Here is a 27,708-nt window from a genome sequence, read left to right as displayed (position 1 = left end):
AGGAACACAAGTTCAGTACAAATTTAACACCCCTTCATGACAGTTTTTGATAGTGTGTTATTAATTCGTGATTTGGCCATCGAAAAAAAAAACGTGAGTGCTCACGGAGCCACCGCAGGTCCGGCTTCCTTTGGCTTATCTTCATACGTAGAAAAATCCAAAAATAGTACCTTAAAAAGGGCCGTTAGTGTCCTATTGGAGAACACGGATCATAAGTTTCTGATAAAGTGGGCTTGAAACCCATGATCGATCTCGTGGCACTTCATCTCGTAGCGCGATCGGCACATCAGCAGTGGAGTTTTGACTGAATATAGTAGCCTCGATGAACCTCCAGGCACGGCCAGATCCAGCAAGGCACAGCAATACACGGCAAAACCGATATCACACCGCACAGAACTTCATCGAACGCTCAACTGATCGGGAGTCTGAAGGCCCAGAGATACAATGATCGCCGCGCACCGTGGATGCTGCCTTTTTATAACTTCTGTACCTCTACTGTTTGCAGCTGACGATCTATGCGCTATTGTTCCTTTTCCGCACTCGTTCTTGTATTTTAAACAAGACTCCTCGAGTTACTCCCTTACCTTGAGCAAACCGGTTTGTCTAGCAGCTGAGAAAAGTACAGTTAAAGGAAGTATACCAAGACGACTTCATTGATCGATGGTCCTACCTTGACCTACGGTTAAACTTTGTCTGTGGTTAAACTATCCTTCCTAGTGATGAGACTCCCATCATGGGAGGTCATACTACGGCATACTAGGTATAAAGGCAGGACGAAGCCACTTCCAGCTATACCCTTCTTGGCGATCTCTCCCCTAACGAATCAAGATCTGGCCTCTCCTCGTAACGACTCGAGGTTGACACGCATAGCTCTCCTCTTGATGATTCGTCGGTCGAGATCAGGCCGCAACTCGCAATGACTCAAGATTTAATACACTCACTTCTCGAGGTCCACTTTTGCCTTTTGTGTGTCTGTCGACAGCAGCTTTCTCGCGGCTGTCACAACAGACGCGCTTGACTTGAGCTCTAAAATCAGGCGAAAAGCCTTACTTGGAAGTCAGCTAGCAGTCTAACAATGGCATATGCGACTCGGACATCTTGGCGTTAGAGCGTTGCAGAAAATGGTCCGTGACTATATGATAGATGGTATCTGTCATATTTCAGCCAAGGTGGAGAAATAAGCTGTCTGCGAAAGCTGTATACCAGGTATAGCAGCCAACAGCAAGCCAGTATTTCGTTATTTCGCCACTTTTATAGGTGACTACACCCACTTCATGAACGTCTACGAAGCTATGGCAACTGCACACTTCGGTCAGAAGTTGTGCAAGCTGCGATGCGACAACGGGCGTGAATACGTTAGTAACGCATTTCAAAGGCATTGTTCTGAGAAAGGAGTTCAGATGATATTCACGATCAAGAGCGATGATCCATGGTAGCCGATTGTCGAAGACGATGTGAATCAACAAGACTCCTCTTCTGAATGGAACTTTAGAAGAGGTTATCTTCATGCAGTTGCCAAACGCTGACGTCTGCAAATCGAAGGTCGTTCGCTTACAGAAATGCCTGTACGGCTTGAAGCAAGCGGATCGTGCCTGGAACCAACGATTAGACGACGAGAGCAGTCAAGTTCGAGTGTGTAGGCAAGCGAATGATGTGATCATTTTTCGATGCCGAGTTTTTGTCTTTTTTATGGTGAAAAACAAACATATCGTTGCTTAAAGTGTTATCACGGTCTTGGATATTGTGAACAGTGCAATTCTTTAGTGACGGAGGTGTACTGTTGGATTCGACGGCGCCAAACTGCCCGGAACAAATTTGGATTGATTTGGCCCATTACCGCTGATAAGTATTTTTTTTCCCTTTGTTTTGTGTCTGTAACAGCACGATCGCTTCCGATCGCGGTCATTGTGTTGGTATGAAGCGGCTTCAAGCCGTTTCCAAGAGTTTGGTATCGAATGTGTGTGTGGAAATGAATGAACACGAGAGAGTGAGTTCCAAGCTGTGTTCTCGGTGCAGTGGAAGAATATCAGCAACAGAGGAACTTGTTCTCTGTTTTGGGGGATGTAATAATGTTTTCCATATCAGCTGCTTGCCAAGCGTGGCGTGTGCAAACTACGATGTACTTGAAAAAATGAAAAATGTTGTGTTCGTTTGTGACGACTGCTTTATAAATTCTCGTACTACCGTTAATTTGAATATTATTATCGATATGATAAAAGCTGTCGATGCGAAAGTAGAAATGCTGGACAAAAAAATGATTAATCCAGTAGATTTGAAAAAGCAGATTCAAGAGATTACACGTAATGAGATATGCTCTGTTTCAAAGTCAGATGGTATGGTCAGTGATAATGTTGTCAGATATCAGTTGCGTTCTAATTCCAAAAAACGTAAACTGGATGAAAATGATAAAATTTCAAACGTTTCGTATTCTAATGTATTGAAATCAACTATTTCTCAGGGTCACAAAGCTGTCAGTACAAACATGAATGAATCAGATCCAGCCAAAAAGTTTGAGTCGGTTGAAGTAGCAGCAGTATCAATAAGTCGCTCAGGAAATTAGATGAAACTGTTCGTTTGAAACCGTCCAATGAACAGAGTATCGAAATCACTCGTAAAGAGGTGAAGTCTTCCTTTGATCCAGTTTCGTTAGGAGTTAAATCAGTTCGTTTTATTGATTCTACAGGAGAAGCATTAGTAAGATGTTGGACGAAAGAAAAGGCTGATAGTTTTATGGCTCATGCCCAGAAAATTTTCGGAAAGAAGTACATCGTTGAAATAAAAAAATCCGCAAGACCAAAGCTAAAGATTGTGGGATTTGAAGAAACAGACAGCTTCAACGATCAGGAGTTCATAAAAACATTTAAAAAACAAAACAATTTGACCGAATCAGACATCATAATAGTCAAAGCTGAGAAAAATAAAAAGTGGAAACACAATCCAATGATCGCCACAATTGAAGTTGATCCAGAAACTTTCACAAATTTGATTAAACGAGGCAAAGTTAATATTGGTTGGGAAAGATGTAAAGTTTACGAAGCAATAAGTGTGCTTAGGTGCTATAATTGTTGGAAATACGGCCACAAAGCTGACAACTGTAAGGATCAGCTTTGTTGTGCTAAATGCGCAGAGAATCATGAAACGAATCAATGTGCGGCTGAGTATGAAAAATGTACAAATTGTTATAATTTCAACTGTATCGAAAACTCAGATTCTACAAAATTAGATATTTGCCACCCTGCTTGGAGTTACGAGTGTGAATTATACAAAAGAAAAGTTACTAAAGCAAGAAATTTCATTGACTATGGTAAATAGCAAACAACTTCGGAGATTCTGTATCTTAACGTTTGCGGATTGATTAATCATTTTGATGAGATCTGTGTTATTATGGAGGATTTAAAACCCATTGTTGTTGTTTTAGTAGAAACACATCTTACTGAGGATGTCAATTCGAATATTTTAAATTTAGTTGGCTATACAATGTTCCATTGTTTCTCGCATTCGAAACATACAGGAGGAGTCACAATGTTTGTACAGAATATATTAAAAGTAGATATTTTGTTGAATGCTTATCTTGAAATGAATTGGATACTTACCTTAAAATTGAGTGGGGAAAGAAAAAGTATCATCGTCGGTGGAGTTTACCATTCGCCTAGTGCAAGTGACACTCGTTTTATGGACATTTTGGAAAACCTCTGGTTAAGTGAAGTTGTGGTTGATGAAATTGACAATATTTTTTGTGGCGATTTTAATATCAACTTCAATAATAATGTCGAGTGCAGAGAATTGAAGAGAGTTATGGATGCGTGTGGTTTCCGACAAGTCGTATCACAAGATACCAGAGTAACGCTCACCTCCAGTACTCGAATAGATCTGGTGTTTACTAATGTTGAATTAGCTGAGGCTTCTATCCTTTCGGATTTGCGTGTGTCAGATCATGAGTCAGTTAGTGTTTATGTCGGTATGAACTTGAATGAAACTAAAACTACAAGTAGCCAAATCGTAAACGACTGGAGTCGATACAACCGAATAGCTTTATGTCAGATTCTTGAGTCTGGGATATCTTTACTAAATATCACGGATTTTAACGAGTTAGTGAACCGTTTCGATTTTCTTCTGAAAGACAGTGTAAAGGCCCTTGTGAATGAACGATGCGTGAGTAAGCGTTAGTCAATGACTGGTACAGTGGAGATCTCCGACAGTTGAAAAGAAGAAGAGACAATTTATATAAGCAGTTTATGAGTCAGAAATGTGAGAGGCGATGGCTAAAGTACAAAATGGTTCGTAACGAATACTCACAAAAGATAAAAGAAGCTAAAAATTTTTCAGTTCAAAATGAGTTAGATAGAAACAAGAATAATGGCAAACTTTTATGGAAAACTATAAAACGCTTGGCGAATCCAAGTAGTGTCAAAGTTGAGTCAGTTTGGTTCGAAGGCGTTGAATATACGAATGAATTAGAAACTGCTGAGAAATTCAACAACTATTTTATCGATAGTGTCATGGAAATCCATGATAGTATTGCCATTGGTTTAAATGTCAGATTGAGTCAGATAGATTACAACTGTGGTAGTTTGAGCTCGTTCGAAAACGTTTCCATCCAAGAGTTTTACGAGATAGTGGGCAACATGAAACCCACAGCTGGCATTGATAATGTCTCACTAAGAGTTTTCAAAGATTCTCTAACAGTATTAGCTAACCAGTTGATCGAAATTATTAACACCAGTCTGCAATCAGGCGTCATGCCAGATACATGGAAATTTACGACTGTCATTCCTGTACCAAAACAGAAAAATACGAGAGAGTCATCATTATACCGGCCAATAAACATGTTGGAGTTACAAGAGAAAGTGCTAGAGTTAGCAGTTAAACGACAAGTGTTAACTTTCATTGAGACAGAAAACATTTTAATCGAGGAACAGTCTGGATTCAGGAAACATCATTCTACGGAGACTGCAGTAAATTGTTTATTACGAAACTGGAAAGCTAACATCGAAAAGGGTAACTACACTGTTGCGGTATTCCTTGATTTTAAGAGAGCGTTTGAAACAATCGATCGAACGAAGCTGTTGGAGGTGTTGATCAGAATTGGTATTAGCGGCACGGTCTTAAATTGGTTTCAAAGTTATCTAGATAAAAGGATGCAAAGGACTAAATTTGGTTCGGCCTACTCTCAATACAGAGAGAATAAGTTAGGAGTCCCTCAAGGCAGTGTCTTGGGACCAGTTTTGTTTATTCTATACATAAATGACTTGAAAATGTGTTTGCAGTACGGCCACCTGAAGTTGTTCGCGGATGATTCAGTGTCTTATTGGACTGGTAATAATTTAGAGCTCATAATGGAAAAAGCAAATGCTGATTTGGAAAACATTAATGAGTTCCTGAAACAAAGGAAATTATGTCTGAATCTGAACAAAACAAACTGGATGATAATTGGAAATCGCAAAATTGTGGATTATCCAAGCTTACTGATCGATTGATGTGTGATTGATAGAGTGCGTAAGACAAAATACCTGGGAATTCAAGTCGATGAAAAGCTTAATTTCATAGATCATGTAGATTATACAATCGAAAAAATTGCAACTAAGTATGGTGTCCTCTGCCGGATAAACCGATATTTGACTTTCTGGTCAAAAATTATTTATGTGAAATCGATCATTATGCCGCATTTTGATTATTGCTCTACAATTCTACTCCACGCTTCTGATACGCAAATTAAACGACTACAGAGAATCCAAAACAAAATAATGAGAGTTGTCATCCGCTGCAACCGTTATACTCCAAGTGTCATAATGTTAGACATGCTCCAGTGGCTATCAGTCAAACAGAGGATTGCATATAACAGCATTATGTTTGTGCATAAAATAAAAAAAGGGATGTTACCTTCATATTTAACCCAGGATTTACAGTACGGAAATGACATACATAGCCATCACACAAGAAGAGCACAAGATTTTAGACTGCCAAATGTCAAGAAAGAAATGACAAAAAGATCTGTTTTCTACAATGGTTTGAAAATGTACAACAGCCTACCACAAGATATCAAGGACAGCCCGAACATAAATAGCTTTAAACAATTGACAATACTCTTTGTAAAGCATACCATTTGAAGCATATATAAATTATTGAAATGTGATGAAATCTGATGAATTATCAGACAGATAATCTGTACAGTGATGGACATACGCGGGAGTTGAAAGGCGACCAAGAAGTACAGAAATGACAAATAAAAGTAAAAACAATTATCCAAAGGATACACTGTCTCTCCCACTTCTAAAGAAGCGTATGGGGTGGTGGAAGGACCCAAATGGGCCTGTGGGGCCATCACAAAAAAAAAGAAAAAAAAAAAGAAAAAAAACGAGATATGAAAGCTTGGTTTCTATCCGTTGAAGAATGCTGCAGCGGATCGCTGAGTTGTACGACATGGCCACGAGAGGGCTGCTCTCGCCATTGCCGCTCTTTTGCTGGCGTAGTCGATGTGGGCCGTAGAACTCAGCCGAACGTCGATCATCACCCGCAAGTACTTGATCGCCCGCATGGATTGGATTGCGCACGGTCCAGCTGCAAGCGACACTGATTGTGCTGAAATCAGGTTTGTGATCAGCACCGTCTCGGTCTTGTGGTGAGTCAGACGCAGGCTCTCCAACTTTCCACTTTCTCGATCGCTACCGTGACGAGTAGCTGGATCTGGAGCATGGTGAGCCCGATGCCAGTAGAACCACGTCCAATCCCACAAGTCTCACTCCCGTGGGGAGACGCAGTCTCAGCAGTTCTTCGTAGACGATGTTCCACAATACCGGGCCAAGTATCGATCCTTGTGGAACCCCTGCCGAGACACTCACTGTCTCCAGTCCTTTGCTGATCATATACTGTAGTTGGCGGTTACGGAAGTAACATTTCACCATCCTACAGATATATGCCGGAGTCCTCATACGAATGAGCGACGACGCAATGGCTGTTGAAGGCGTTTTTCACGTCAAGTGTGACCACTGCGCAAAACCGGTCTCTTCTCCTCTTCTTTAACCTGGCTTCGTCTGCTCCTTCGCTAGTCCTTGGCTAGTCCCGAATGGCATCCATTTATCGGAAAGACCGATCACGCCTTCGATGTAGAACTGTATCCTGCTGTTGGTATCCAGGAGACATATCGGGCGATAAGCTGGTGGCTAACTCGGTTTTGGCAGGAGCACCAATCGCTGCCCCTTCTACACGCCTGGGAAGACCCTCTTATCCCCTTACTGTTGCTGTATTGTTGCTGTAAGTTCCTCCAGCGAAATCTGCTCCTTCTCACACGTATTACAGTCATATGAGACCCTTGGCCATGTGACTTCCTTGTGCTGTGGGAACAGCTCGTTGAAGACTTCGCGCAGTTTGTTCGGGTATGTTTCCTGCGGCACACCCCCGCTCTTGGCAATGACAATCCTGTAAGTGCGCCCCAGGGGTTGTCATTGACGTCCGCGCAGATTTGCCTGCAACGTGCCTTTTTGCTAGCCTTGTTTGCCTGCAGAGGGCAGACCTCACACTTGCGTAGGACACTCTTCGCTCCTCTCTTGCTGAGGGGGTCCTCGCTCTCAGCATGTATCGCCTAGCCAGTACGCAAGTTCGCGATTTCCATCGTCCACCAGCAGACGGGTTGCCGAGAGTTTTTCTGCGGACAGGTTTTCAAAGTTCCGCTCCCATTTTAACACTTCGACGAAGACGTTCCGGTCGAATCTTCTACCTGTCCGCGTACTTGTGCCCACCCGTACTGATAGACTACTCCAACTTTAGCCGCCCACACTTCAGTGCTGCGTTTGCTACCGCAACCGGACCTTCCCGCATCCTGATCGAAATCTGGTCCGTTACGATCGTGCACAGGTCCTTCAACGCGTTCTTGACCACTACCTCTGTGCCTATCGCGTTAAAGTGCTTGATCCTGACGGTAACCGTGGTGCTCAGGGCACGAATTTCCGTCGTCTTTCCGAGTTTCTCCTGCGTGAGCAAGCTATACTCCGCGCTTTTGATGGATAAGCCGCGTCTGAGCTCAAGGATCAGCTCGTCGGAGCATGTCCAGCGGATTCTCCTCACGTCCCCTCCTAGGCCCACCAGCCTATCGTTCGTCCTCATTCGGCGTAGGTACTTTCCGGTGTGTCCAGAAACTTGGCCTCCCTACTTTTTCACGTTTTCGTCTTAACCCTGCTGGACCTTAGGATTCCGGGCTTGTTTCTTCGGTGATACAGGTCTTGTTACCCCTGGAGCCTATCTTTTACTTTCGCCGTTTCCGGCAAACTTCGCTTCGCCATCGGTCTGCACGAAGAATCTGACCTTCTTCGGCCGAATAGTTTCCGCCCGCATCTTCACGTGCTTTCCTCCGGCACTCCGGTTCCGTAAGGAGGCTCACCAACGCTCGGTTTGCCGTGACAAAAAGTGCCATCACGTTGACGAGTTTCTCACAGACCTCCTTGTCAATGTTAGACTTCTTCTTAACGCATTCCACCACGTCCTGAATGTTCGCCATTGCCACCGCTAGTTCAGCAAAAGCCTCAGGGTCCTGAACTGCGTCAAAGAGGTCTTCACTCTTTCCGACTTCTACCGGCGCGGCGTCTTCACCGACTCGGCGGGTTTCCTAACCGGCGAGCGCCTGAGTCCACTCGTGCCAAACGTATTAAGACAATCGTCCGTTTCCGTCTCTCGGAAGAGCCTTATTCTTGCAACAGAAGAAATCTACTGTGCCTCCCGGGACGACCAACACACTTGTTTTGGTTCTGCCTTTTTGCTACGTGCAACTCACAATTGAAACAATATTTAGTATCGGCGATGACAGGTGAAGATGAAACACGGTAAGAATGTTTACATCAGCACACGGCTAAGCAAGACTACTCAAGTTAGGTAAGGGAATATGAGAAGTGGAAAGTGACAAATAGTTATCGCTAATGTAATGGGTAGCGGTATAAGAACTTGACAGACAAACCCGAATAAAGATAACTAAGTTCCACCACTGAAACCTGTTTTATGGATGAATCATCCAACAGGATGAAAATCCCTGGAAAAAAACACTGAAACCTGCGTCATTACTCATTTCAACACAATAGTTTTAATTTTTTTTTGTTGCTTTCGGCATGAATGGTTTTTATAAGATTACAAATCTTTCCGAAAACTGCTCAGCTTTTTGTTGAACAGTGAAAAAAAAAATGCTGCATAAATGTTACAGCGAATTTCCATTTGCCCCACCTAGCATTTAACAGGTGAAATTTACACGGTTGATGAAAAATGCTCATTAAGTGAGTTCAGTTTACACACATTGGAGAAATTCCACATCTGGTATTAGAAGGCTAACCAAAAAAGATTAGATCATCAATCAATAATTGTCCAGCGTTTGTAAATTTTCTTCATTAAAATTTTTATTTTTCCAGGGCCCCATGGGATTCCGCGGCGATTCGGGTCCAGTCGGTCCAGTAGGCAAACCTGGCCATCCGGTAAGTCATTTTTGGAACCAATTTTTCATAAACCCATTTGTGTAACCAAACAATTGACAGCTTTCCAACTTCAGCTAGAAAACTTGCTAATCAACCGAGTAAAAACATAGCAAGCAATTCAACATTGCCTAACATTTTGTTTTTGTTTTTTCTCTCCCTCTCGCTCTCGCTCTCATTATCCGGGTGGTGCTTCCTCTACTCACAAAAAAAAAAAACAAAATAAAAACAACAACAAAACGCGCAAATCATTGCGGGATTGCATCGATCAATAACGTTTAAAATTTAACCATAAAACATACTCATCAGGTGTGGGAATATTAACAAAAAATACCAGGTCTGCCATTGTTTTCCCTTTGTGTGACATTTGCGTTATCGTTCGTTGATCGGACATTCAAGCCATTCTTTCTTCCTCAAAAACAAAGGTTGATGTTTTGATTTTTTTTCGCATTATTGTATGTTTGTTTCTGATTATTTTTTTTGTTTTTTTTTAATGCCCGTGAAGGTTTTGACGGTCTAAACGAACCGATCTTACGTTAACCAAAGATATCCGTGATAGGTTTAGGTGTTTTCGGGTTAAGCTTTCAGTTTCAATCTTTCCCCCCAATAGTTAGTGTTAACTTTTGAAAGCAAATGCAACCAAAAGTAAGCTAGGGAATTCGCTCTGTGTTTCTGATTTTCTGATAGTCGTTAGGAACTCAAGCAAATCGTACTCGTCCATTTGTAAACAGTCGTGGCAAATAAAAACTAAAACCGTCAAGACTTTGAAACAGCAGTATTCGGAAACGGAATTTCGTGGAAGATCATAATTGAAGTGTAAAAAAAAGTAAACAAAGCCACGATGTAATAAGGTAAGACTTGCGGTTGAACGGAAATATTTTTTTATAAATGTTTATAAGGAAGTAAAATTTAAAATCTAGAAAGAGACAGTGCGTCTGAAGTGCGATGAAAAATCTCAGAAGGATTAAAACAAAACGAAAAATAAGAGACAAAAAAAAACAGATAAGGAAAACACATTTAACGGAACATTGTTGTTGGTATTTTGAGACTCAGCTCTTGTTTCAGTGTCTTTTTTCGCTTTTTAACGTTTTTCGAACAACAAACCGTAGGTAACACCAATTTAAAGAAAGAATAACTTAACCTAATGGCAACTGTTAGGTCAAGTCAGGTTTGTGGATGTTAAGTCGCAGATGCCAAAAGTAAAAGAACGGATCATTGTAAATGTTTTTCCTTTCACATAAAGGTTTCGTCATCTGTATTGTACGTCACAAACATACAAAAACAAACAAAGATCAAATCAAACACACTGTTTGAATTTTTGACTTTTGAACTGATTTCCTCATCCTTCTACTGTTTGTATATCAAGAACCCCACTAGGATAGGACAACAAATTTTATAGATTCATCCAATACAAAACAAAAACACATACACACACATCCACTACCACAAACAAAAACACATACCCAAACATATCTCTAACCTCTAACGAAAACAAATACAACTAACGAAAACCAAAATATCACTACTTCCTAACTACTAACCTAAACTAAAAGTAAAATGAAAATGAAAACAAAAGCTCTATCGTGTTGTAAGTTACTCTATCTTTCGATTTGCTACGAGACAAAACAAAAACAAACAAAAGTACAGATGCTACTCAACATTGACTCAACACTATCGCAGAGTTATTAACAAAACAAAAACAGGAAAACAAATTCATCGCTGTCCATTTATTTCAATCCTTCGAGAAACTAAAAACTAGAATCGTCTATTATCTTTTTGGCCAAAACAAAACAATGCCAATGAAACCCAAACCATCCATTTGAAACAAAGTGAAACACGAAAAAAAAATATCAACAAACCATCCACTCATTCATCTACAGACGGTAAAACAGAAGAAACAAAAGAAGTAAAAATGTTTGTTAAATATTGTAAAGAGTCATTTAGCGAATGGAATGATATCAAGGAGGTGAAAATACCATGTCAATAAGGAACATAAGGCAACAACCTAATAAAGATCACATCCAAAAGGACGTTGGACAGTCGGAAAACAATAACACTCAAAAGAAAAAAAATCTAACCCAACGCGTTTCGGCTTTCATTTCTCTTCCATTGTGAACGACCCCTACTGGTGACTTTCGATGCATTTTGCCTTGTAACTAACTCATTTGCACATGCATGGGCTCTTTTAACACTAAACACTAAAAGATAAAAAACAATTTTATGAAGAGATTAATCACCGTAATTTGAGATCGTTCCTGAAGGGATGTTACGTTAACCGATACTTAAAAGTGTTCCTGACTATTTCGGATAATTTTGCCTGTTAATCGCTAATACGGATTTTTTATACCCGTTCGAAATCGTCGTGAGTGATTCTTATAGCCAAATTATATAAAGTTTTCTGCAATTTTGAGACTTTAAGCTCTAAAAAGTGGGTTCTAAATCATCCTGAAGAACCGCATTGTCGCTTATTGTTTGTTGTGAAGTTATTCTGCCCTTCAGAAAAATCTACAACTCAATTCAACGGAAAACAAACAGAAAGCAAAATGTCAAAACCCACAAGATCAACAACACCGTCATCTTTGCTTGTTGATCCCAATTCGCAGGCGAAGAAACGTTCCCGAGAAGATATAAACCAAATTGGATCGGAGTCGATCACTAGTTTTGACGAACTATGGAGGAAAATTGAAGCCAAAATGAACCATTCACACGCCTGCCTGGAAGAAAAAATAGACAACTGTCGGACAGAGCTTGGTAAACGTATTGGCTCCATCGAACAAGAAGTATCATCTTTCCAAAACGAGTGTTTTACTCAAATCACTTCATTAAACACTGCAGTGAATAAAATTCGAGAGGAATCCTTTTCGTCTGCTGAAGCCATAGAGCGTTTGGCTAAATGCCGGGAAATCGTCATCACTGGTATTCCCTATCAACCACAGGAGAATCTTACGGATATCTTTCAAAATATTGCTAAACACTTGAGCTATACGATCCATCCATTAGTAGAGCTTAAACGGCTAGCAAAAACCCCGATCGCATCCGGAACTACACCCCTAATTCTTTGCGAGTTTGCCATGCGAAGCTCGGCTGTGGAATTCTACAAACGCTACATCGCACAACGATCTCTGTCGCTACGCAACATAGGTTTCGATTCAGACAATCGTATCTATGTCAACCAACATCTTACTCCACACGCAAGAGGCATTCGAATGGAAGCATTAAAGTTAAAAAAATTAGGCCTCCTTGAGAAAGTGAACTCCAGAGAAGGAATTATTCATATTAAACTACCGCACCAAGCTCAAATGATTCCCATCGCAAGCAAAGATCATCTTCTCGTCGTCTGCAAAAAAACCCTATCCTAATTAGTTATTCTCTTCCTTCCCGCTTTCCTTTGACTCCCATCCTTACAATCCTTTGAATCCACACCCCTCCTAAAAGTCAATAAACTTAAAAACAATAAAAAAAAACCTTTCCTTGCAATCTCATTTTTCCTTTCATTTTTCCCTTTGACTCCGATCCTATGCTATCCCGTGTCTCCTAGTCCTTCCTAAAAGTCAATCAACATCGCTGCAAATCATCATCTACAATCAACGTCATCATGTGCCATCACCATGTCCAGCTGAAGCCGAGAGACATCATCGCTGCCTGGAGGAATATTCGACCATCGTCATCAACAGCAATCATCTTACATCGATCAATATATTTGACCACCAGCCCCAGTAACGCACGGTCAATATTATAACCTACATCAAAACAAATAGTTTGCATCGTAAACCGTCGCCGCTGCTCTCGAGGATCATCCACTCTCAACGTGTCGTCAACAGTCATCAACCGTTATCGAAAACTATTGCCATCATACGCTTGCTTAATCAACGGCAGCATGTACCTACTAAACGACCTTCTCCCGAAATCGCTAACAGTAGGCGTCGATCCAGAAAAATTAATTTATTATCCAGTACCAGCACGGTATAAGTATACAAGTACCAGTACCACTTCGGGCTGCTTTGGTTCCAGAATTTTATTGTTGCTGAAATTATTTGGTTTATAATTCGTCATCGCACATCATCTGCCAGAAATGATCCCTGTAGAGAGCCGCCGAATGATTCAATCGAGTAATACCGCTCAGTATCGACGCCGGCCCCAACAGTAGAGAGCTCCAGCCACCGACGCTGGTACTTATTGGAGCTACCAGAACGTGAGCATTTGATCTGTCTTCTGTTGAGATTGAAATTCAAATAAATGACGCCAAACCTACCCGATGCCCGCGAACGATAATCGGATAGTTTCCTGCCTGAATGCTGTTGCTGTTGTTGTTGCTGTTGCTCGCTGTTGCTGTTAATCGCTGTTGCTGTTGCTGTTAGTGCCCGAAGATAACCAATCTGCTTATTCTGCCTAAAAGACGCCCCAACAAGAGCTCCTAAGTCGGTGCAAAAATTCCGCAACGTACGCATATGAAATGTACAGAGGTACCTACTTCTTCTTCTCTTTTTACATTCATTTTTTTTCTCACACTGAATTTATTTTCCGTTCCGTAACCTACTTATCTGAATAGTCAGGGAACCTTTCGATTCGCAATATTGAAATGAATTACGCTTTACTTATTGTCGTTCCAAACATGAATTCTTTGAGCAACTCTTCATTAAACTTTGATGTAATAACTATCCTTTATCCCAATGGATAATTATTCTAATAACAGTGCCACGACGCTGAATGTTATACCCAAAGCTGTGCTTCAAAGTGCTCTATGCGAAAATATGTTGAATATTTGTCACATTAATGTACAAAGCCTTTGCGCTCGTCGTTTTTCTAAATTCATTGAACTTAAAAATTTGTTTATCAACAGCAAAGTAGACATAATGTTCATGTCAGAGACGTGGCTTAGTGAAACCGTAAATGATACAGTTATTTCTATAGATGGTTACAATTTGATAAGAAATGATCGTAACAGGCATGGAGGTGGCGTGTGCGTCTACCTTAGAAACAACCTCAAGTGTAGAATACTGATGAAATCAGAAAATAACGAAGTAAATTCAACGGAATTTATTCTAATAGAATTATTCCTGAATAACACGAAATTAATGTTTGGCTTGTACTATAACCCTCCCGAACATGACTGCTCTGAACTACTTTTAACTCATGTGGAACAGTTCGCTTTAACTCACAACAGTTCATTTTTCATTGGCGATTTCAATGTAGATCTTTTAAAACGCTCAGCAAGGATTCAAAAATTTAAAGATATATTGAATTGTTCAAACTTAAGCTGTTTAAATATCGAACCAACTTTTTTCCACAATACCGGCTGTTCTTTACTCGATTTGCTTATATCAGATTCTCCTGATTCTATACATCGTTTCAGCCAAATTTCTTTACCAGGTGTATCGAACCATGACCTAATTTTTTCTTCCCTGAATTTTCCTAAGATCTCTCATCATGATGGGTACTGGTTTCGTGATTACAACAACTTTAATGAAAATGCTCTGTTGGAAATATTCTCTGAAATAAATTGGAGTAGATTTCAAAGCATAGATGATCCAGATATGCTTGTCGAGCTTTTTAATAAATTTATGCTGGATACTCACAATTCAGTCTTTCCTCTCAAATTTAAAAAGCAACGCAAAAATAATTGGTTCAGTAACGATATAAATCATGCCATGATCAATAGAAATTTAGCTTATAATAATTGGAAACGATCCAGGTCTGCTGAAGACAAAAATAGTTATAAAATATTGCGCAACAGAGTGAATACTTTGATTACTAATGCTAAACAGTCGTGTGATAAAAGACGCCTCAATATGGATCTGCCACCGAAGATTTTCTGGAATAATTTAAAGAAGTTTGGAATGACCAAATCTCAATCTAATGCTGCTGTAGCTAACTTTTCCGCAACTGAGATCAACAACTATTTTACCTCCAATTTTACCAACACTACTTCGCAACTGTTACATTATCCGAATGACAGGTATGGTTTTAAATTTAAATATTTTGAAGATTATGAAATCATAAACGCGATAAATTCAATTAAATCAAATGCGGTTGGAATGGATGATATTCCAATTAAACTTATAAAAATTTTACTACCTTACATTCTCCCAGCCTTGAAACATATTTTTGATTCAATTGTGAAAACTTCTAAGTTTCCTATTCAATGGAAAAAGTCCAAAGTTATCCCAATTCCAAAAAAGGCTAAATCCCACGAATTATCTAACCTTAGACCAATCAGTATATTGAGTGCAACTTCAAAAATATTTGAAAAATTAACAAAACATCAAATCACCGAATACCTAAATCATAATAATATGCTATTTGAATTTCAATCCGGATTTCGATCTTCTCACAGCACAGAAACTGCTCTCATGAAGGTGCATAATGATATCGCGCTAACTTTGGATAAAAAAGGAATTGCTACATTATTGATGATTGATTTCGCTAAAGCTTTTGATCGTGTTTCACACAATCAATTAATTAATAAACTGATTGCCAAATATAACTTCTCTGGTTCAGCCGTAAAAATGGTTCAGTCGTACCTTCAAGGACGTTCTCAAGCAGTTTTTTCTAACGGTTGCCTTTCTGAATTTACTTCCGTTGGCTCTGGAGTTCCTCAAGGGTCAATTCTTGGGCCCTTGTTTTTCTCTCTTTTCATTAATGACCTTCCAACAGTCCTTAAACACTGCTCAATTCACCTTTTTGCAGATGATGTTCAAATATATCTTTGCCAGAAAAATAATATAGATCTCAATGAATTTCTTAACAAAATAAATGAAGATCTTGCAAAAATTAATGAATGGTCTGGTTCTAACCTCCTACCCATAAATCCATCCAAAACAAAGGCTCTGTTCTTTGGAAGACAGTTACCCTTCTCGAATTTACCACAATTAGTTCTCAACAATACGGTAATTCAGTTCGTCGACTATGCTGAAAACCTCGGTATAATTTTTGATCGGGATCTCTCCTGGAACCGACAAATAAATGCTCAATGCAGCAAAATTTATGGTTCGATAAAGAGGCTAAATTTAACAACAAATCATCTGGACGTTAATACTAAACTTAAACTGTTCAAGACTTACGTTTTTCCTTTATTTATTTATGGTGATTTTCTGTATTCTAATGCTTCTGAACGATCTGTAAACAGATTACGCATAGCCCTAAATTCCTGTGTACGATATGTTTTCAAATTATCGCGTTTCTCTCGAGTGTCACATCTACAAAAACTTCTCATCGGTAGTTCATTTGAAAATTTTTATAAGTATCGCTCTTGTGTTGTAATGCATAGAATCTTAAAAACTGGTTCACCAAATTATTTAAAAACTTTGCTCACGCCACTAAGAAACTCACGAACTGGCAATATCTTGATCCCTTCACATAGTTCGTCTTACTATGGTCGAACATTCTTTGTCAGAGGCACTGTCAATTGGAATAATCTTCCCATCGATTTAAAAATCATAAATAATAAATCGGAGTTTAAGAAGAGGTTGCTTGAAGAATTCATGGAGTAAAACGACATAGTTAGATAAATGATACTAGAACAAACAGACGGAACGATTAATCATTAGTTATTAAAAAGAAGAAATTGAAATGAAATATTTATGCCAGATTGTAACAAATTAAAAGATTGTCATCTTACGTTACAAGAATAAACATTATAAATAAATAAATAAATAATTTATGTTTGTTACTCAATTTATCGGTCTTATCGGTGAAAAGTGGTTCGTTCCCACTGCAAGTTTCTGCTAGTGGGGCAAACCACGCTTGGCCTACTAATGTGAACAAAAATTTGATATGTAATGATAATCTTTCTAAATATACTCTACCCGCTCATTTTCACCATCTTTCATTTCTTCTCACTTTCTATCCGTCTATAACAAACGTAAACAACAATTTTCAAATTGATATCCATACATAAATTTGTACCGAAAACAAAACTACTTATTATTGAAAGTTTGACAAACACGATGATTGTATCAAAGCAGTTTCATGGTCTGAGTTTTGACAGGTCTCTGGAATAAGTCTGAAAACAAATCCGCCCAAAATGATTGGAATCGAACAAATATCATCATCCGAACAAGTCGTCAAAATTAATTGCCATAATTGATGTCAATTGGCCAGTACGATTCCGGGCAACAGGATAGACCTGCCAGTTCTCCGCCAGATCTCGAAGGAAGTTTCAGGTTATCACTCTGCAGATGTGTCGGTTAAAAGAAGGGAACAAGTTCATTTATTTATGGGCGAACTATAACTTATCGACTTTTCCGGACACTTCTCCCATAAAACATTTTTTAAGAACCCAAATAAAGTCAGACGAAAATCAAAACTTTTTCATCACGTTGCTTACGCAGCCACCCGTTTAGCATCGTTTTAAACTTAAACTTATTTAACGGGGCTCACTTTTAAATTTTATCCTACCCATCATATTTAAACACTTTTTGACATTCCCTTTTCTATTTTACGTCGCAAATGAAAGATTTTATAAAATTTTCGCTGAAAAAAAACGCGTGCGATTTGCAAAAACATCACCTACTTCGATCTTTATGTTTTATGGCATCACAAACTTATCAAAAAATATAAATTTTCATATGTTCTACGAATTAAATCAGAAAGCCAGACTCGTGCTCTAAGAAAACTAGCCAAATATCGTCTGTAAATTCACTAGTTTCTTCTGGCAATTCGTTTACGAACAAAACTAAATTCGTCCACCCGAAATTCAACGCAGTTCTACGCCAATGCGCCTTGCTTCTTAACCCATTTCGCAAACTACACCGTCCTTCGGAAGCAAACCGTTCGGGGTCAATGATTCTCCGAAAATCGCCATTTTCTCTGTTTCGAAGCAAATTGATAGGCGACCAACATGGCTGGGACATTGGTCAATCCATCCGGGACGTAAAGGCGGTCCTCGGTTGGCAATGTTCAGTTTAAGTTGACCGAATCGACCGATAATTTGATGTGGCCCGAAATTAAGGCCGCTCCCACGTGCAGCTAACACAGTGATGGCATAACTTGGAATTGCTTTTGATTGAGTTGAAATAAAGTCTGCTTCATTTAATATTGGAACAAATTCTTTTGCTCATTGTGGCGCTCCTAGTGGACGGATTTGGAAACTTTTTTCACCCACGTGTCGGGAAATTCATTACCTTTCACCATGTATTTATGTCAGAACACCAAACGATAGCATTTTGTAAACAACCGCCATGGAAGCCGAACGGAGAGATCAAATTGTGCACAGTTTTCTTGAAAATCCATTGTTGTCGGCATCGAAGCTAGCTAAACAGCTTAAAATGCCCAGAAATACCGTTTGGCGTGTTATCAAGCAGTACAAGGAAACATTGACGACGGCTCGGAAGCCGCATTCGAAGCGTCGGAGTGGAACTGTTGACCGGAAACTGCGTGGGAAAGTCATCAAGGCCGTCAAGAGGAATCCCAATCTTTCAGACCGCGATTTGGCCAATAAGTTCCAGGCCGCTCACAGTACGGTGCGACGAATTCGTCTCCGGGAAGGAATAAGGTCATTCCGAGCCAGCAAACAGCCAAATCGGACGCTGAAGCAGAACAATGTGGCCAGAATCCGTGCTCGAAAGCTGTACGACCAAGTGCTGACCAAGTTCGACGGATGTATTCTGATGGACGATGAGACCTACGTGAAGGCGGACTTTGGGCAAATCCCAGGTCAAAAATTTTATTTGGCGACGGCTCGGCGGCGACCTGCAAAATTGAAGTTCGTGTTTGCGGATAAATTCGCCCGCAAGTACATGATTTGGCAGGGGATATGCAGTTGTGGACAGAAAACCAAAGTCTTTCTCACTGACAAGACAATGACATCAGAAGTCTACAAAAAAGAGTGCCTACAGAAACGGATTCTGCTGTTTATTCGTGCCCACGACCGTCCAGTAATGTTTTGGCCGGATCTCGCAAGCTGCCATTACAGCAAAACGGTTATGGAATGGTACGCAACGAACGGGGTCAGCGTAATACCGAAGGACCTCAACCCCCCAAACTGCCCCCAGTTCCGGCCGATAGAGAAATACTGGGCAATCACGAAGCGGAGGCTTAAGGCAAAGGGAAAACTTGTTAGGAACATGACTCAAATGAAGAACTGGTGGAATCAAATCGCCAAAACGGTGGACGAAAAGGGTGTGCGCTGCCTAATGTGCCGTATTACGAGAAAAGTACGAGAATTTCTTCGAAACAGCAATGAATAATTTTTTTAATTTTTTTTATGAAAGAGTAAAGAAAATGCAACATTTGTATGAAAAACAAATTATGAATTCGTTAATAAATGACTGAACTACACGCAATTGTTTGTGTTCCAATATTAAATGAAGCAGACTTTATTGAATCACAAACCCAGACAAACCCAGTTCCGGTGGTTTTTTTTGCATTAGATACTAGAATTACAAGTATGCGGAATCACTGTAGGATACATATTTAGGAATTCCCTCTAAACCACTAATTCCCCCGGGAAATGGAATGCTGGAACGTATCCTTTTGGGTTTTGGTTGTCTCATCGGAGGAATTGAAGGGATTCCTAAGAAAATAGGTTTAGAATTTTGGATAAAATTTGTTTGGCATTTCGATCGATTGCTTCCTTGACAGAAGCGAATGTGTAGCGGTGTTCACTAAAAACGAGAATCATTACATCACACTTGATTTCCGTTTCAATGATTCCTTCGGAAAGTAAATCTTATCCGTTGTCCGTATTGAGGTATTCATTGTTGTTGCATGTCAAACTTTTCCTGCCATAAATCACTCAAACATTTTGAACTTCACTCCACACATCAGCTCTGATTGACACGATAGAACAAACTTTCTATTTCTTACAAATTCCTCATTTCATTGCGAAAGTAATTAGAAAAAAAATTGAAACTGCAGAGCAACGAGCAGACAGAAAAACGCGTCCGCACCCGAACAAGGCCTACTCAGAATTCCCTAAAATAATTTTAAAAAAATTACTTATACAATAAAACAAACACTCGCTAATAGGCGATGGAAGCGCTGCCGAATTTGGGTGATGGTTTTGCGCTGGTGCAAGTAGGATGCAGCTAAAATTTCACCCAATTATTGACAGATCTTACGGATTTTTCTTAAGAAGAGAAAGAATAAAAGTTCGATTCCATCTCCCATTGCATCGAAACCTAGAGTTCATAACAAAAATATGCTTATACGCTTAGAATCTTAGTGTCATGTTCTTTCACGTGGAAATCGGAATTTCTGATTGAACATAAATAAGTCACACACATGCAACCAATTTGCAAACCATAGCTTGTGGGGAATCGTGGGCCACATTTTGTGGGGTATCTTTGGCCACCTATATTTTTATCTTTTTATACACATTCAGAACTTCAAATACGTTTTTCCTATGTGTAAACACATTGGTTTTTTATTTTAATCATTCAGATCTTGGGGAAAATAACTTATTTAAAATTAAAACAAATTGCCATATGATACGTTAGAAATGTAAAAAACCGTACCAGAAAAAAGCCCATGATTCCCCACTCTCCCATAATGCTAGAATAATTCAAATCCACCTTAGTAAAACCCGATTTAATACACTTAACAGTGGATTGTAGCCTTTCTTATAGAGTGTAAATTATCTTTTGATACAGAATGACACAACGATAGATTTCTTATTTCTGAATCATACATATTTGATGACAGAAAAAATCAAATTGAATTAAAAAAAAAACGATTTTCGGCCAACCGAATATTCGGTACATCTCTAATAAAAACTAACTCATATCGGAAAACTGCAATCCATTTGAGGGCGGCCTGGGTTGTTTTCCGATTTGCCAACTGAACCAGAAATTCGCCCGCACTCATCACGTTCGAACAAATTGTAAAATTTTCCCGCGACAGCACTCGGTGTGGATGCAAGATAGTTCCCGGAAGCGAAAACTTGCTCAACAAAACCGATCCTCCGGACGAAGACGACTACACGGTCGAATCGAAATCATCTTGTGCGCGCCCCAAACAATTTACAAAGTGGAAATGGTTTTCCTAGCAAGACGCTGAAATACTTAGCAACGAAAAACAATGATGGTGCAAAAAAAAAGAATCTTCTTCTACTCCGAATACAAAATAGAAGAACGAAGATGAAAGCTGCCCGACTTCTTTGCGCCATTTCGTGCGCTAACTCATTTAATTGAAATTATATAATTAATGAAACGAAATGGAATTTTAAAACTCGACTTTGGCTGTCTCTGGGTGGCTGAAATCGGTTCGCTAGTGTGGGAGTTCTGTTTTGGTGCGATAAGACGAACCGCACGAAAACACAGAGAATGGAGCAATTAGTTGTTTAGTTGAAGGCTTCTTTTCTCGAGTGTCTACTTGAACGAGCAAAAATGAATTTTATTTTCCCTTGTGTTAAGGCAGAAACACAATACAGCGTCGGTCGTCGCGTCACGTCAGCGGTCAACGCTGTCGATAAGTACCAAAACGCGGACGCGACGCATCCGACGATTTTTGCATCACAATTCAGCGTCAAGAGACATCTAAGATGTCTCTTGACGCTGAATTGTGATGCAAAAATCGTCGGGTGCGTCGCGTCCGCGTTTTAGTACTTATCGACAGCGTTGACCGCTGACGTGACGCGACGACCGACGCTGTATTGTGTTTCTGCCTTTAGCCTTGAAACTTTTATCGTTTAAAACTCCAAAGACATTTTAGGAAAAAAAAAATCAAAGCTTTCACACTCCTTAAATTAGCTGAATAAAAATCTGTAAGAAAAATTTTCTGCCATTTAACGTCAACCGTTAATAGACCGCCCAAATCGAGTTTCTACATACTCATTCATGGTCAGCGATTTTCGTTTCCATAAATCTTCCAAATGGCGTGTGCCGTAATAAAAGATGTTCAAATTTGTAAATCAAACAAATTCCGATCGATGTACTTTAACAGAAACCTGCCAAATGATGCGAACCTCTCAAAAACCGTGGCCGGGTTTCGGGTCCAATTCGACAATGAATAACGGGGGCAATTTCACGGATCCTTTGGAATGATTGCCATGGGATGGAACCATACACCACAGACCCAACTCATCATAATTCATCGAGGCCGAGCGAGCCGGGAGATCTTTATTTTCCATTCCGTCGATCGAAAACCAAACAAAACCACCTTTGCCTTTAATCCGACGCACAATAAAAACCAATAGAGGTAGCAGCATTCATCGGTAGGTTTAGGAAGGTTCCGGCCCCCTGTTCCTTCTTCGATTTAAATCGGTTGAGCCTTTCTAAATAAAGTGGAAGTACGGCATTGGCACTGGAAGGGAAGAAAGCCACCGGCCCCCAATTCGAGACGTGTGGACAGGTATCACAAAGCGAAAAAAGGGAAAATATAACATAAATCGTAAAAACAAACACTCGAGCTGCCAGAATCAGTTGGGCCCCGGTGTTTATGGAAAATGATATACGGGTTGATGTTTCGGAGCCACACAGTGGGCGCAAAGCTTCGATTTGGGAGCGCAGAATTTGAAAGACCTAGAAGCATTCGTGTCATAATCCAGGGCGTTTCTCTAACACTTTATAATTTTGAGAAAATTTACCTCAGAAACGACCGTTTTTGTCGGCTGGCTGCCCAATTTTTCACAGAAATTTTTTGAGGTTATTTTCCTTTACTTATCCGTATACACCAGTGAGACTCCAGTAAGTGCGTGAGAAATTTAAAAAAAAAAACTCTGTAGGGCGAAGAGCAGTTTTATGTTAAATACACGAGGATACGTGCCAATGAAAAAATCGTGTAAAAATCGTGTAATAATTACGAAAAAATAAGCAAATTCGAAATCCTTGTTATAAGAGCCGACTAGCTTGGTCGACTATTATTTTCCGGATCGGCACTGGTTCCCTTAGGGCTGTCCCAACGGTAGATGCAAAACACGGTTTTCGACCACGCTAAAACATTTCGGCTGGCACCGGTGTTGTAAATTGCTGTTTTAGCACAGTTATCGATTTCAAAATTCCCAACAGTTATACGCCTTTGTTCCAAATTCATGCAAATTTGGAACAGGATTTCAAAATATACGACAGACCGATTTAGTTCACGGTGAGAAAATTTTGGCCAACAATGATTTCTTTCTCACATGTTTGGGTAACATTGGGTGCGATAATAATTTCTTTTTGAGATATTATTTGAATTTTTTTTTCGCTTCAACCACCCTATACGTAACATAAATTGAGAATAGATGTTAATAAAAACCATATCAAGTAGAAATAAAAGATGGCACATTATTCTCGATTTAAAATCATTAAATAAAAAGCTTTTCATTTGGGCTCAACGAATTAGTGAATCCAGTCGGCGTTCTAAAATTTGAAAAAAATAAACGAAAAGAAAATTTTTATACTTTTTCGATGAGATAAAAAAAATGTTTATTGTTTGTTCTATAATTTTTGTTTTATTTGAGATATTGAGAGATTTTTAGTTTCGTGTAGAGTGCTCGGAGTTTTCGTCAATATCAGCATATTTTTCTGTATCCATACATAAATTTACAAAGTGAAACAAGTTTTTGTCAAACAAAAATGTCGAAAAATCAAAGGAAAATTTCCTTTGACTTTGGGATAAACATTTCCCATTTCCTTTATCAATGTTAGCAATAACTTGAAAAAAATATTGCTTTTCATTTCATTTTAACAAAACCTTATTCCATTGATTCAAAGCAATTTGCTTGAATTTATTGAAGAATTGTTTCAATTGACCTTTTTTCCTCGTTGTGTAGTCATTTTTGCTTTTAAATTAATGAAATCCTGGTAGAATAGTTGAAATCATTGTTCTGTCAAAAAGAATATTCGTAAAATTAATTTTAAGACAATCAACCGTGAAACTCAAAACTTATGCAATTTTTCCAATAAAATGGGTTTTTTCTTCTCAACTATTGAGTGTCTGCAATGAAATAGTTTCCGTTTTAAATTTGCTCATACACCGGTGGGGAGTGGGTGTTTTAGCCGATTCTAAAATTTCAAGTTGTGCTAAAACTGGTATACTTAAAACCAATATTTACGCCTGACCCGTTGCAGGTGCTCTTACTGAGGCAAACTTACGCCCGAAGTTAGCAAACACGTGGACAGGGGTAGAACACTCAAACAAAAATATGTTTTCAGATAGGCTTAAGGAAACGGATTTCAATTTTTAACTATTTATTTGGATAACATTTTTAAGTGCAGGTTTGGGGTGAGTTTCGCATGGTTTTATTGACGAGGAAAGCTCCTACCTTTTAAACCGGGCGATGGTATGGCCGCCTTCTGGAAGATGACCGGCCACGTGGTAAACACGAGGCTGATGGGACCTTCTCGTTGTGACCGGGTCTGAAGTATGTACCTTGGATCGGCTTGGGCCAGAAGTCGATAAACATTTTGCGGGCCCCGAAACACGAATCACTAAAACATTCATAAAATTTCGCCACAAAGCAAATCAGAATAAATTTGTTGCCCACAGACTATGTTTCATTCTGTTTCTAAATAAAAAAAAAGCGAAGTAGGCGTGTGCCGAGAAAGACGTGTTTTTCCATCTGCCAAATTCAAGCTAGCAAAAAAAAATGTAATTTTAGTGAAAATATATAATTTAACCGGAAAATCCTTTCTCAATTGCCTCACATCCAGTTTAATCTGTTTGAAGTTAGTACCGAACGAGGAGCAATTTACTAAAAAAATTGATTTACGCATTGGAACTAGATAAGCAGTTTTTCACCTAGGATTCGCGGCTCCCGAAGATCGATTAGGATTTACGGATTTGTGCAAAGCAGTTGTTTTGTCCAAAGATGAGTATCGAACCCGTTTTTTAACCTACTAAGGAAAATATTCGTACAGGAATGGCCGGCCAACCGAATATTCGGTACACCTCTAATTTTAATTTTTTATAAATGATAGCTTACTCATAATTTCATCTGTTACTGAAAAAGCTACTTTTCAAAAATATTGAGTTTTAATTCTAAAACTTCCCAAAAACACATAAAAATATCAACACATTTATTTTTTTCCGATCCACATAACATGGGACAGTGAATTTTTAGAATCGGTTAAAAATATCATAAGTTATTCCAACATTTCAGAACACTGTTCAAAATGCTAAAAAAAGTATAGCCGTGTGACAGTTTTGTTCGAAAATCTTGTTCGTATTCGATCGGATTCTACGCAAAAGTGTCACACGAAGCATATTTAATTGATTGATAGCAGATTACATTGTGAAAGAATGATCTTGAACTATTAATTCCGATGAAACTGTCGAAACTTCGACTTAGCATAAAAACTGGGAAAAATTGAGATCCTCAATCCCTTTCATTCGCACCACTGACTCCACGATAGTTGGTGCGTCGTTAGGGACTAATATTTTTGAAACACGCCTTTTCTTTATCGGAGGTCCGGGATTCGCATTTTTATACAGCACGCGTTCCCTAGCCAGGTCGGGATGTTCCTCGCGTAAATGCCGTATGAAATTTCCATCATCCAATCGCTGTGGCTTCTGCGTATATTTCCCATGGCATTCAGCTGGATCGATATCACAATGCAGAAAACCGTCGTGCAATTGCATGCACGTTTCCGCGATGTCCTCAAAGGATTGCTTTCTCTTTCGAGAACTATCCCCACCACGAGCGCTTCGGCGTTCCCCAATCCACTGTTCAACACTACGTCACTTTCTTACGAAATCATTTCCAGCGCCGCGATATTTTTCGGAAATATTTTGAAAATAAAATAGCATCACCTATCGCTCAGCTCAACTAATAGCGAAAGACTGGCTAGCAGTTTAAGCTAGAAGCAGAAAACCTACGTTCGTTCATTCAAAATCAGTTCCTTCCGAAAGCCGAAGATTCGCGAAAGCTAACCTTCGGCGACGATCGGACGCAGGGTTGCCAACCTTTTTTTTTTTAAAAAAAACCAGGGAACTGGTGAAATCAAAATCAGGCAACGATAAAGTAACGGAAATTTCGCTAAAAGTGAGGAACTTTTTTTTTATCATCGATCCTCATTTGCTCTCTAATATGTGTTGTGAGCCTACTTGGTACAATAATCCTACTGAACCAGAGCATCAAAGCAATCGAAGGATTCCCTTTAATTTCCTTTTTTAAATAAGAATTCAAGGGAATCTTTCGATTGCTTTGATTCAGTCACATTTCCACTTTTTCACTTCAGCAATGGTACCTAATCCAGTTCCTTAATACCCGTTTTTCAGCACATTCGCAAAAATCAGGCAAATTCAGGCATATTTTCAAAAATCAGGCAAATTCAATGGCTTATCAGGTTGTCAGGCAGAGCCTCGAAAAAGCAGGCAATACCTGAAAAATCAGGCACATTGGCATCTCTGGTCGGACGGCATTAGAAGCAGTGCAATATTGCAGTGTAGGAAATAATACTTATTACTTGTCAATAATCATACACTCTTTACAATATCAATGCCTGAGACCATTGTGGTGGTGTCGGCAGTACTACGTTCTATGGCTAAACTTCCAGTTTAACAACCATCTTCGTGGCATTCCACACCTTTCAATTACTAATTCAAATCATTTTCTACAATTTTGCGACAAAAATTTTGAATTTTATCTGTTTTGTCAAAAAACTCATGTCGTAACTAAAAAGTCTGGAAATGCCTGGAAGAAATGACAAAAATCTGGAAGTCTGGAAACCTTAAAAATGTCTGACAAAAGTTCAAAAAGTCTGGAAGATCCAGACAAAATCGGAAAATTTGACATCACTGATTAGAAGCACTGTCAAGCGAAAATCTGAGCATTGAAAACTGTCACGTAGTTATTCTCAAAACTGTCACGGAGCCGAACATCTAATTATAATCATGGAGAAGCTTTCGTTTGAAATAAAACATCGCAACGTTGTGTACAGAGTTTGGCCACTCCTTTTGAAACTGTAGCGGAAGAATTATTCGGGAAGCTTTCATCGAGGTATGTGTGACGTTCGCAATAATACAGTCGCGCTGCGGTATTTTTGGGAAGCCTGCTTCCATTTAGCTACTACCATTCTTTTTCTTCCGATTCACCAGGCCATCTTCTTCTTCTTTCTTCCATTTGTGTTCTTCTTTTGCTTGACTGCTGTTGCTTCTTCCTAGTTCACTTCTTCTTCTGACTAACGTTAGTATTTACTTGTTCTTATTGTTATACTTCTTTTAGTTTGCTGCGACCAATGACGTTATCAGATGACCGAAGCAGGCTTGGGCACCACTGACAGCAGGCGATAGATCATAACAATCGGCGAAGAATGGCTTCAGCTTTCAGCGAGCAATTTCAGCTGCCAAGAAAAGACCCCACAATAAACACGTGCCTTTTTTCAATCACCTTGCCGTATTC

General features: G+C 39.4%; 1 protein-coding gene across 1 annotated transcript in view; it reads left to right on the top strand.

Annotated features, from left to right (window-relative positions):
* The window catches only part of LOC129738287 (collagen alpha chain CG42342), a 287,063-nt gene that overhangs the window by 219,086 nt on the left and 40,269 nt on the right, over positions 1-27,708 (top strand). The window contains exon 13 of the mRNA XM_055729471.1: positions 9,387-9,449. Coding sequence (XP_055585446.1) covers positions 9,387-9,449 — 63 coding nt within the window. The remainder of the gene's footprint in view (positions 1-9,386; positions 9,450-27,708) is intronic.

The sequence above is a fragment of the Uranotaenia lowii genome, chromosome 1 (assembly GCF_029784155.1).
Source record: "Uranotaenia lowii strain MFRU-FL chromosome 1, ASM2978415v1, whole genome shotgun sequence".
NCBI classification, from domain to species: Eukaryota; Metazoa; Arthropoda; class Insecta; order Diptera; family Culicidae; genus Uranotaenia; species Uranotaenia lowii.
Note: the sequence above shows the minus strand (reverse complement) of the source record. Positions and strands in the feature narration are given on the sequence as shown.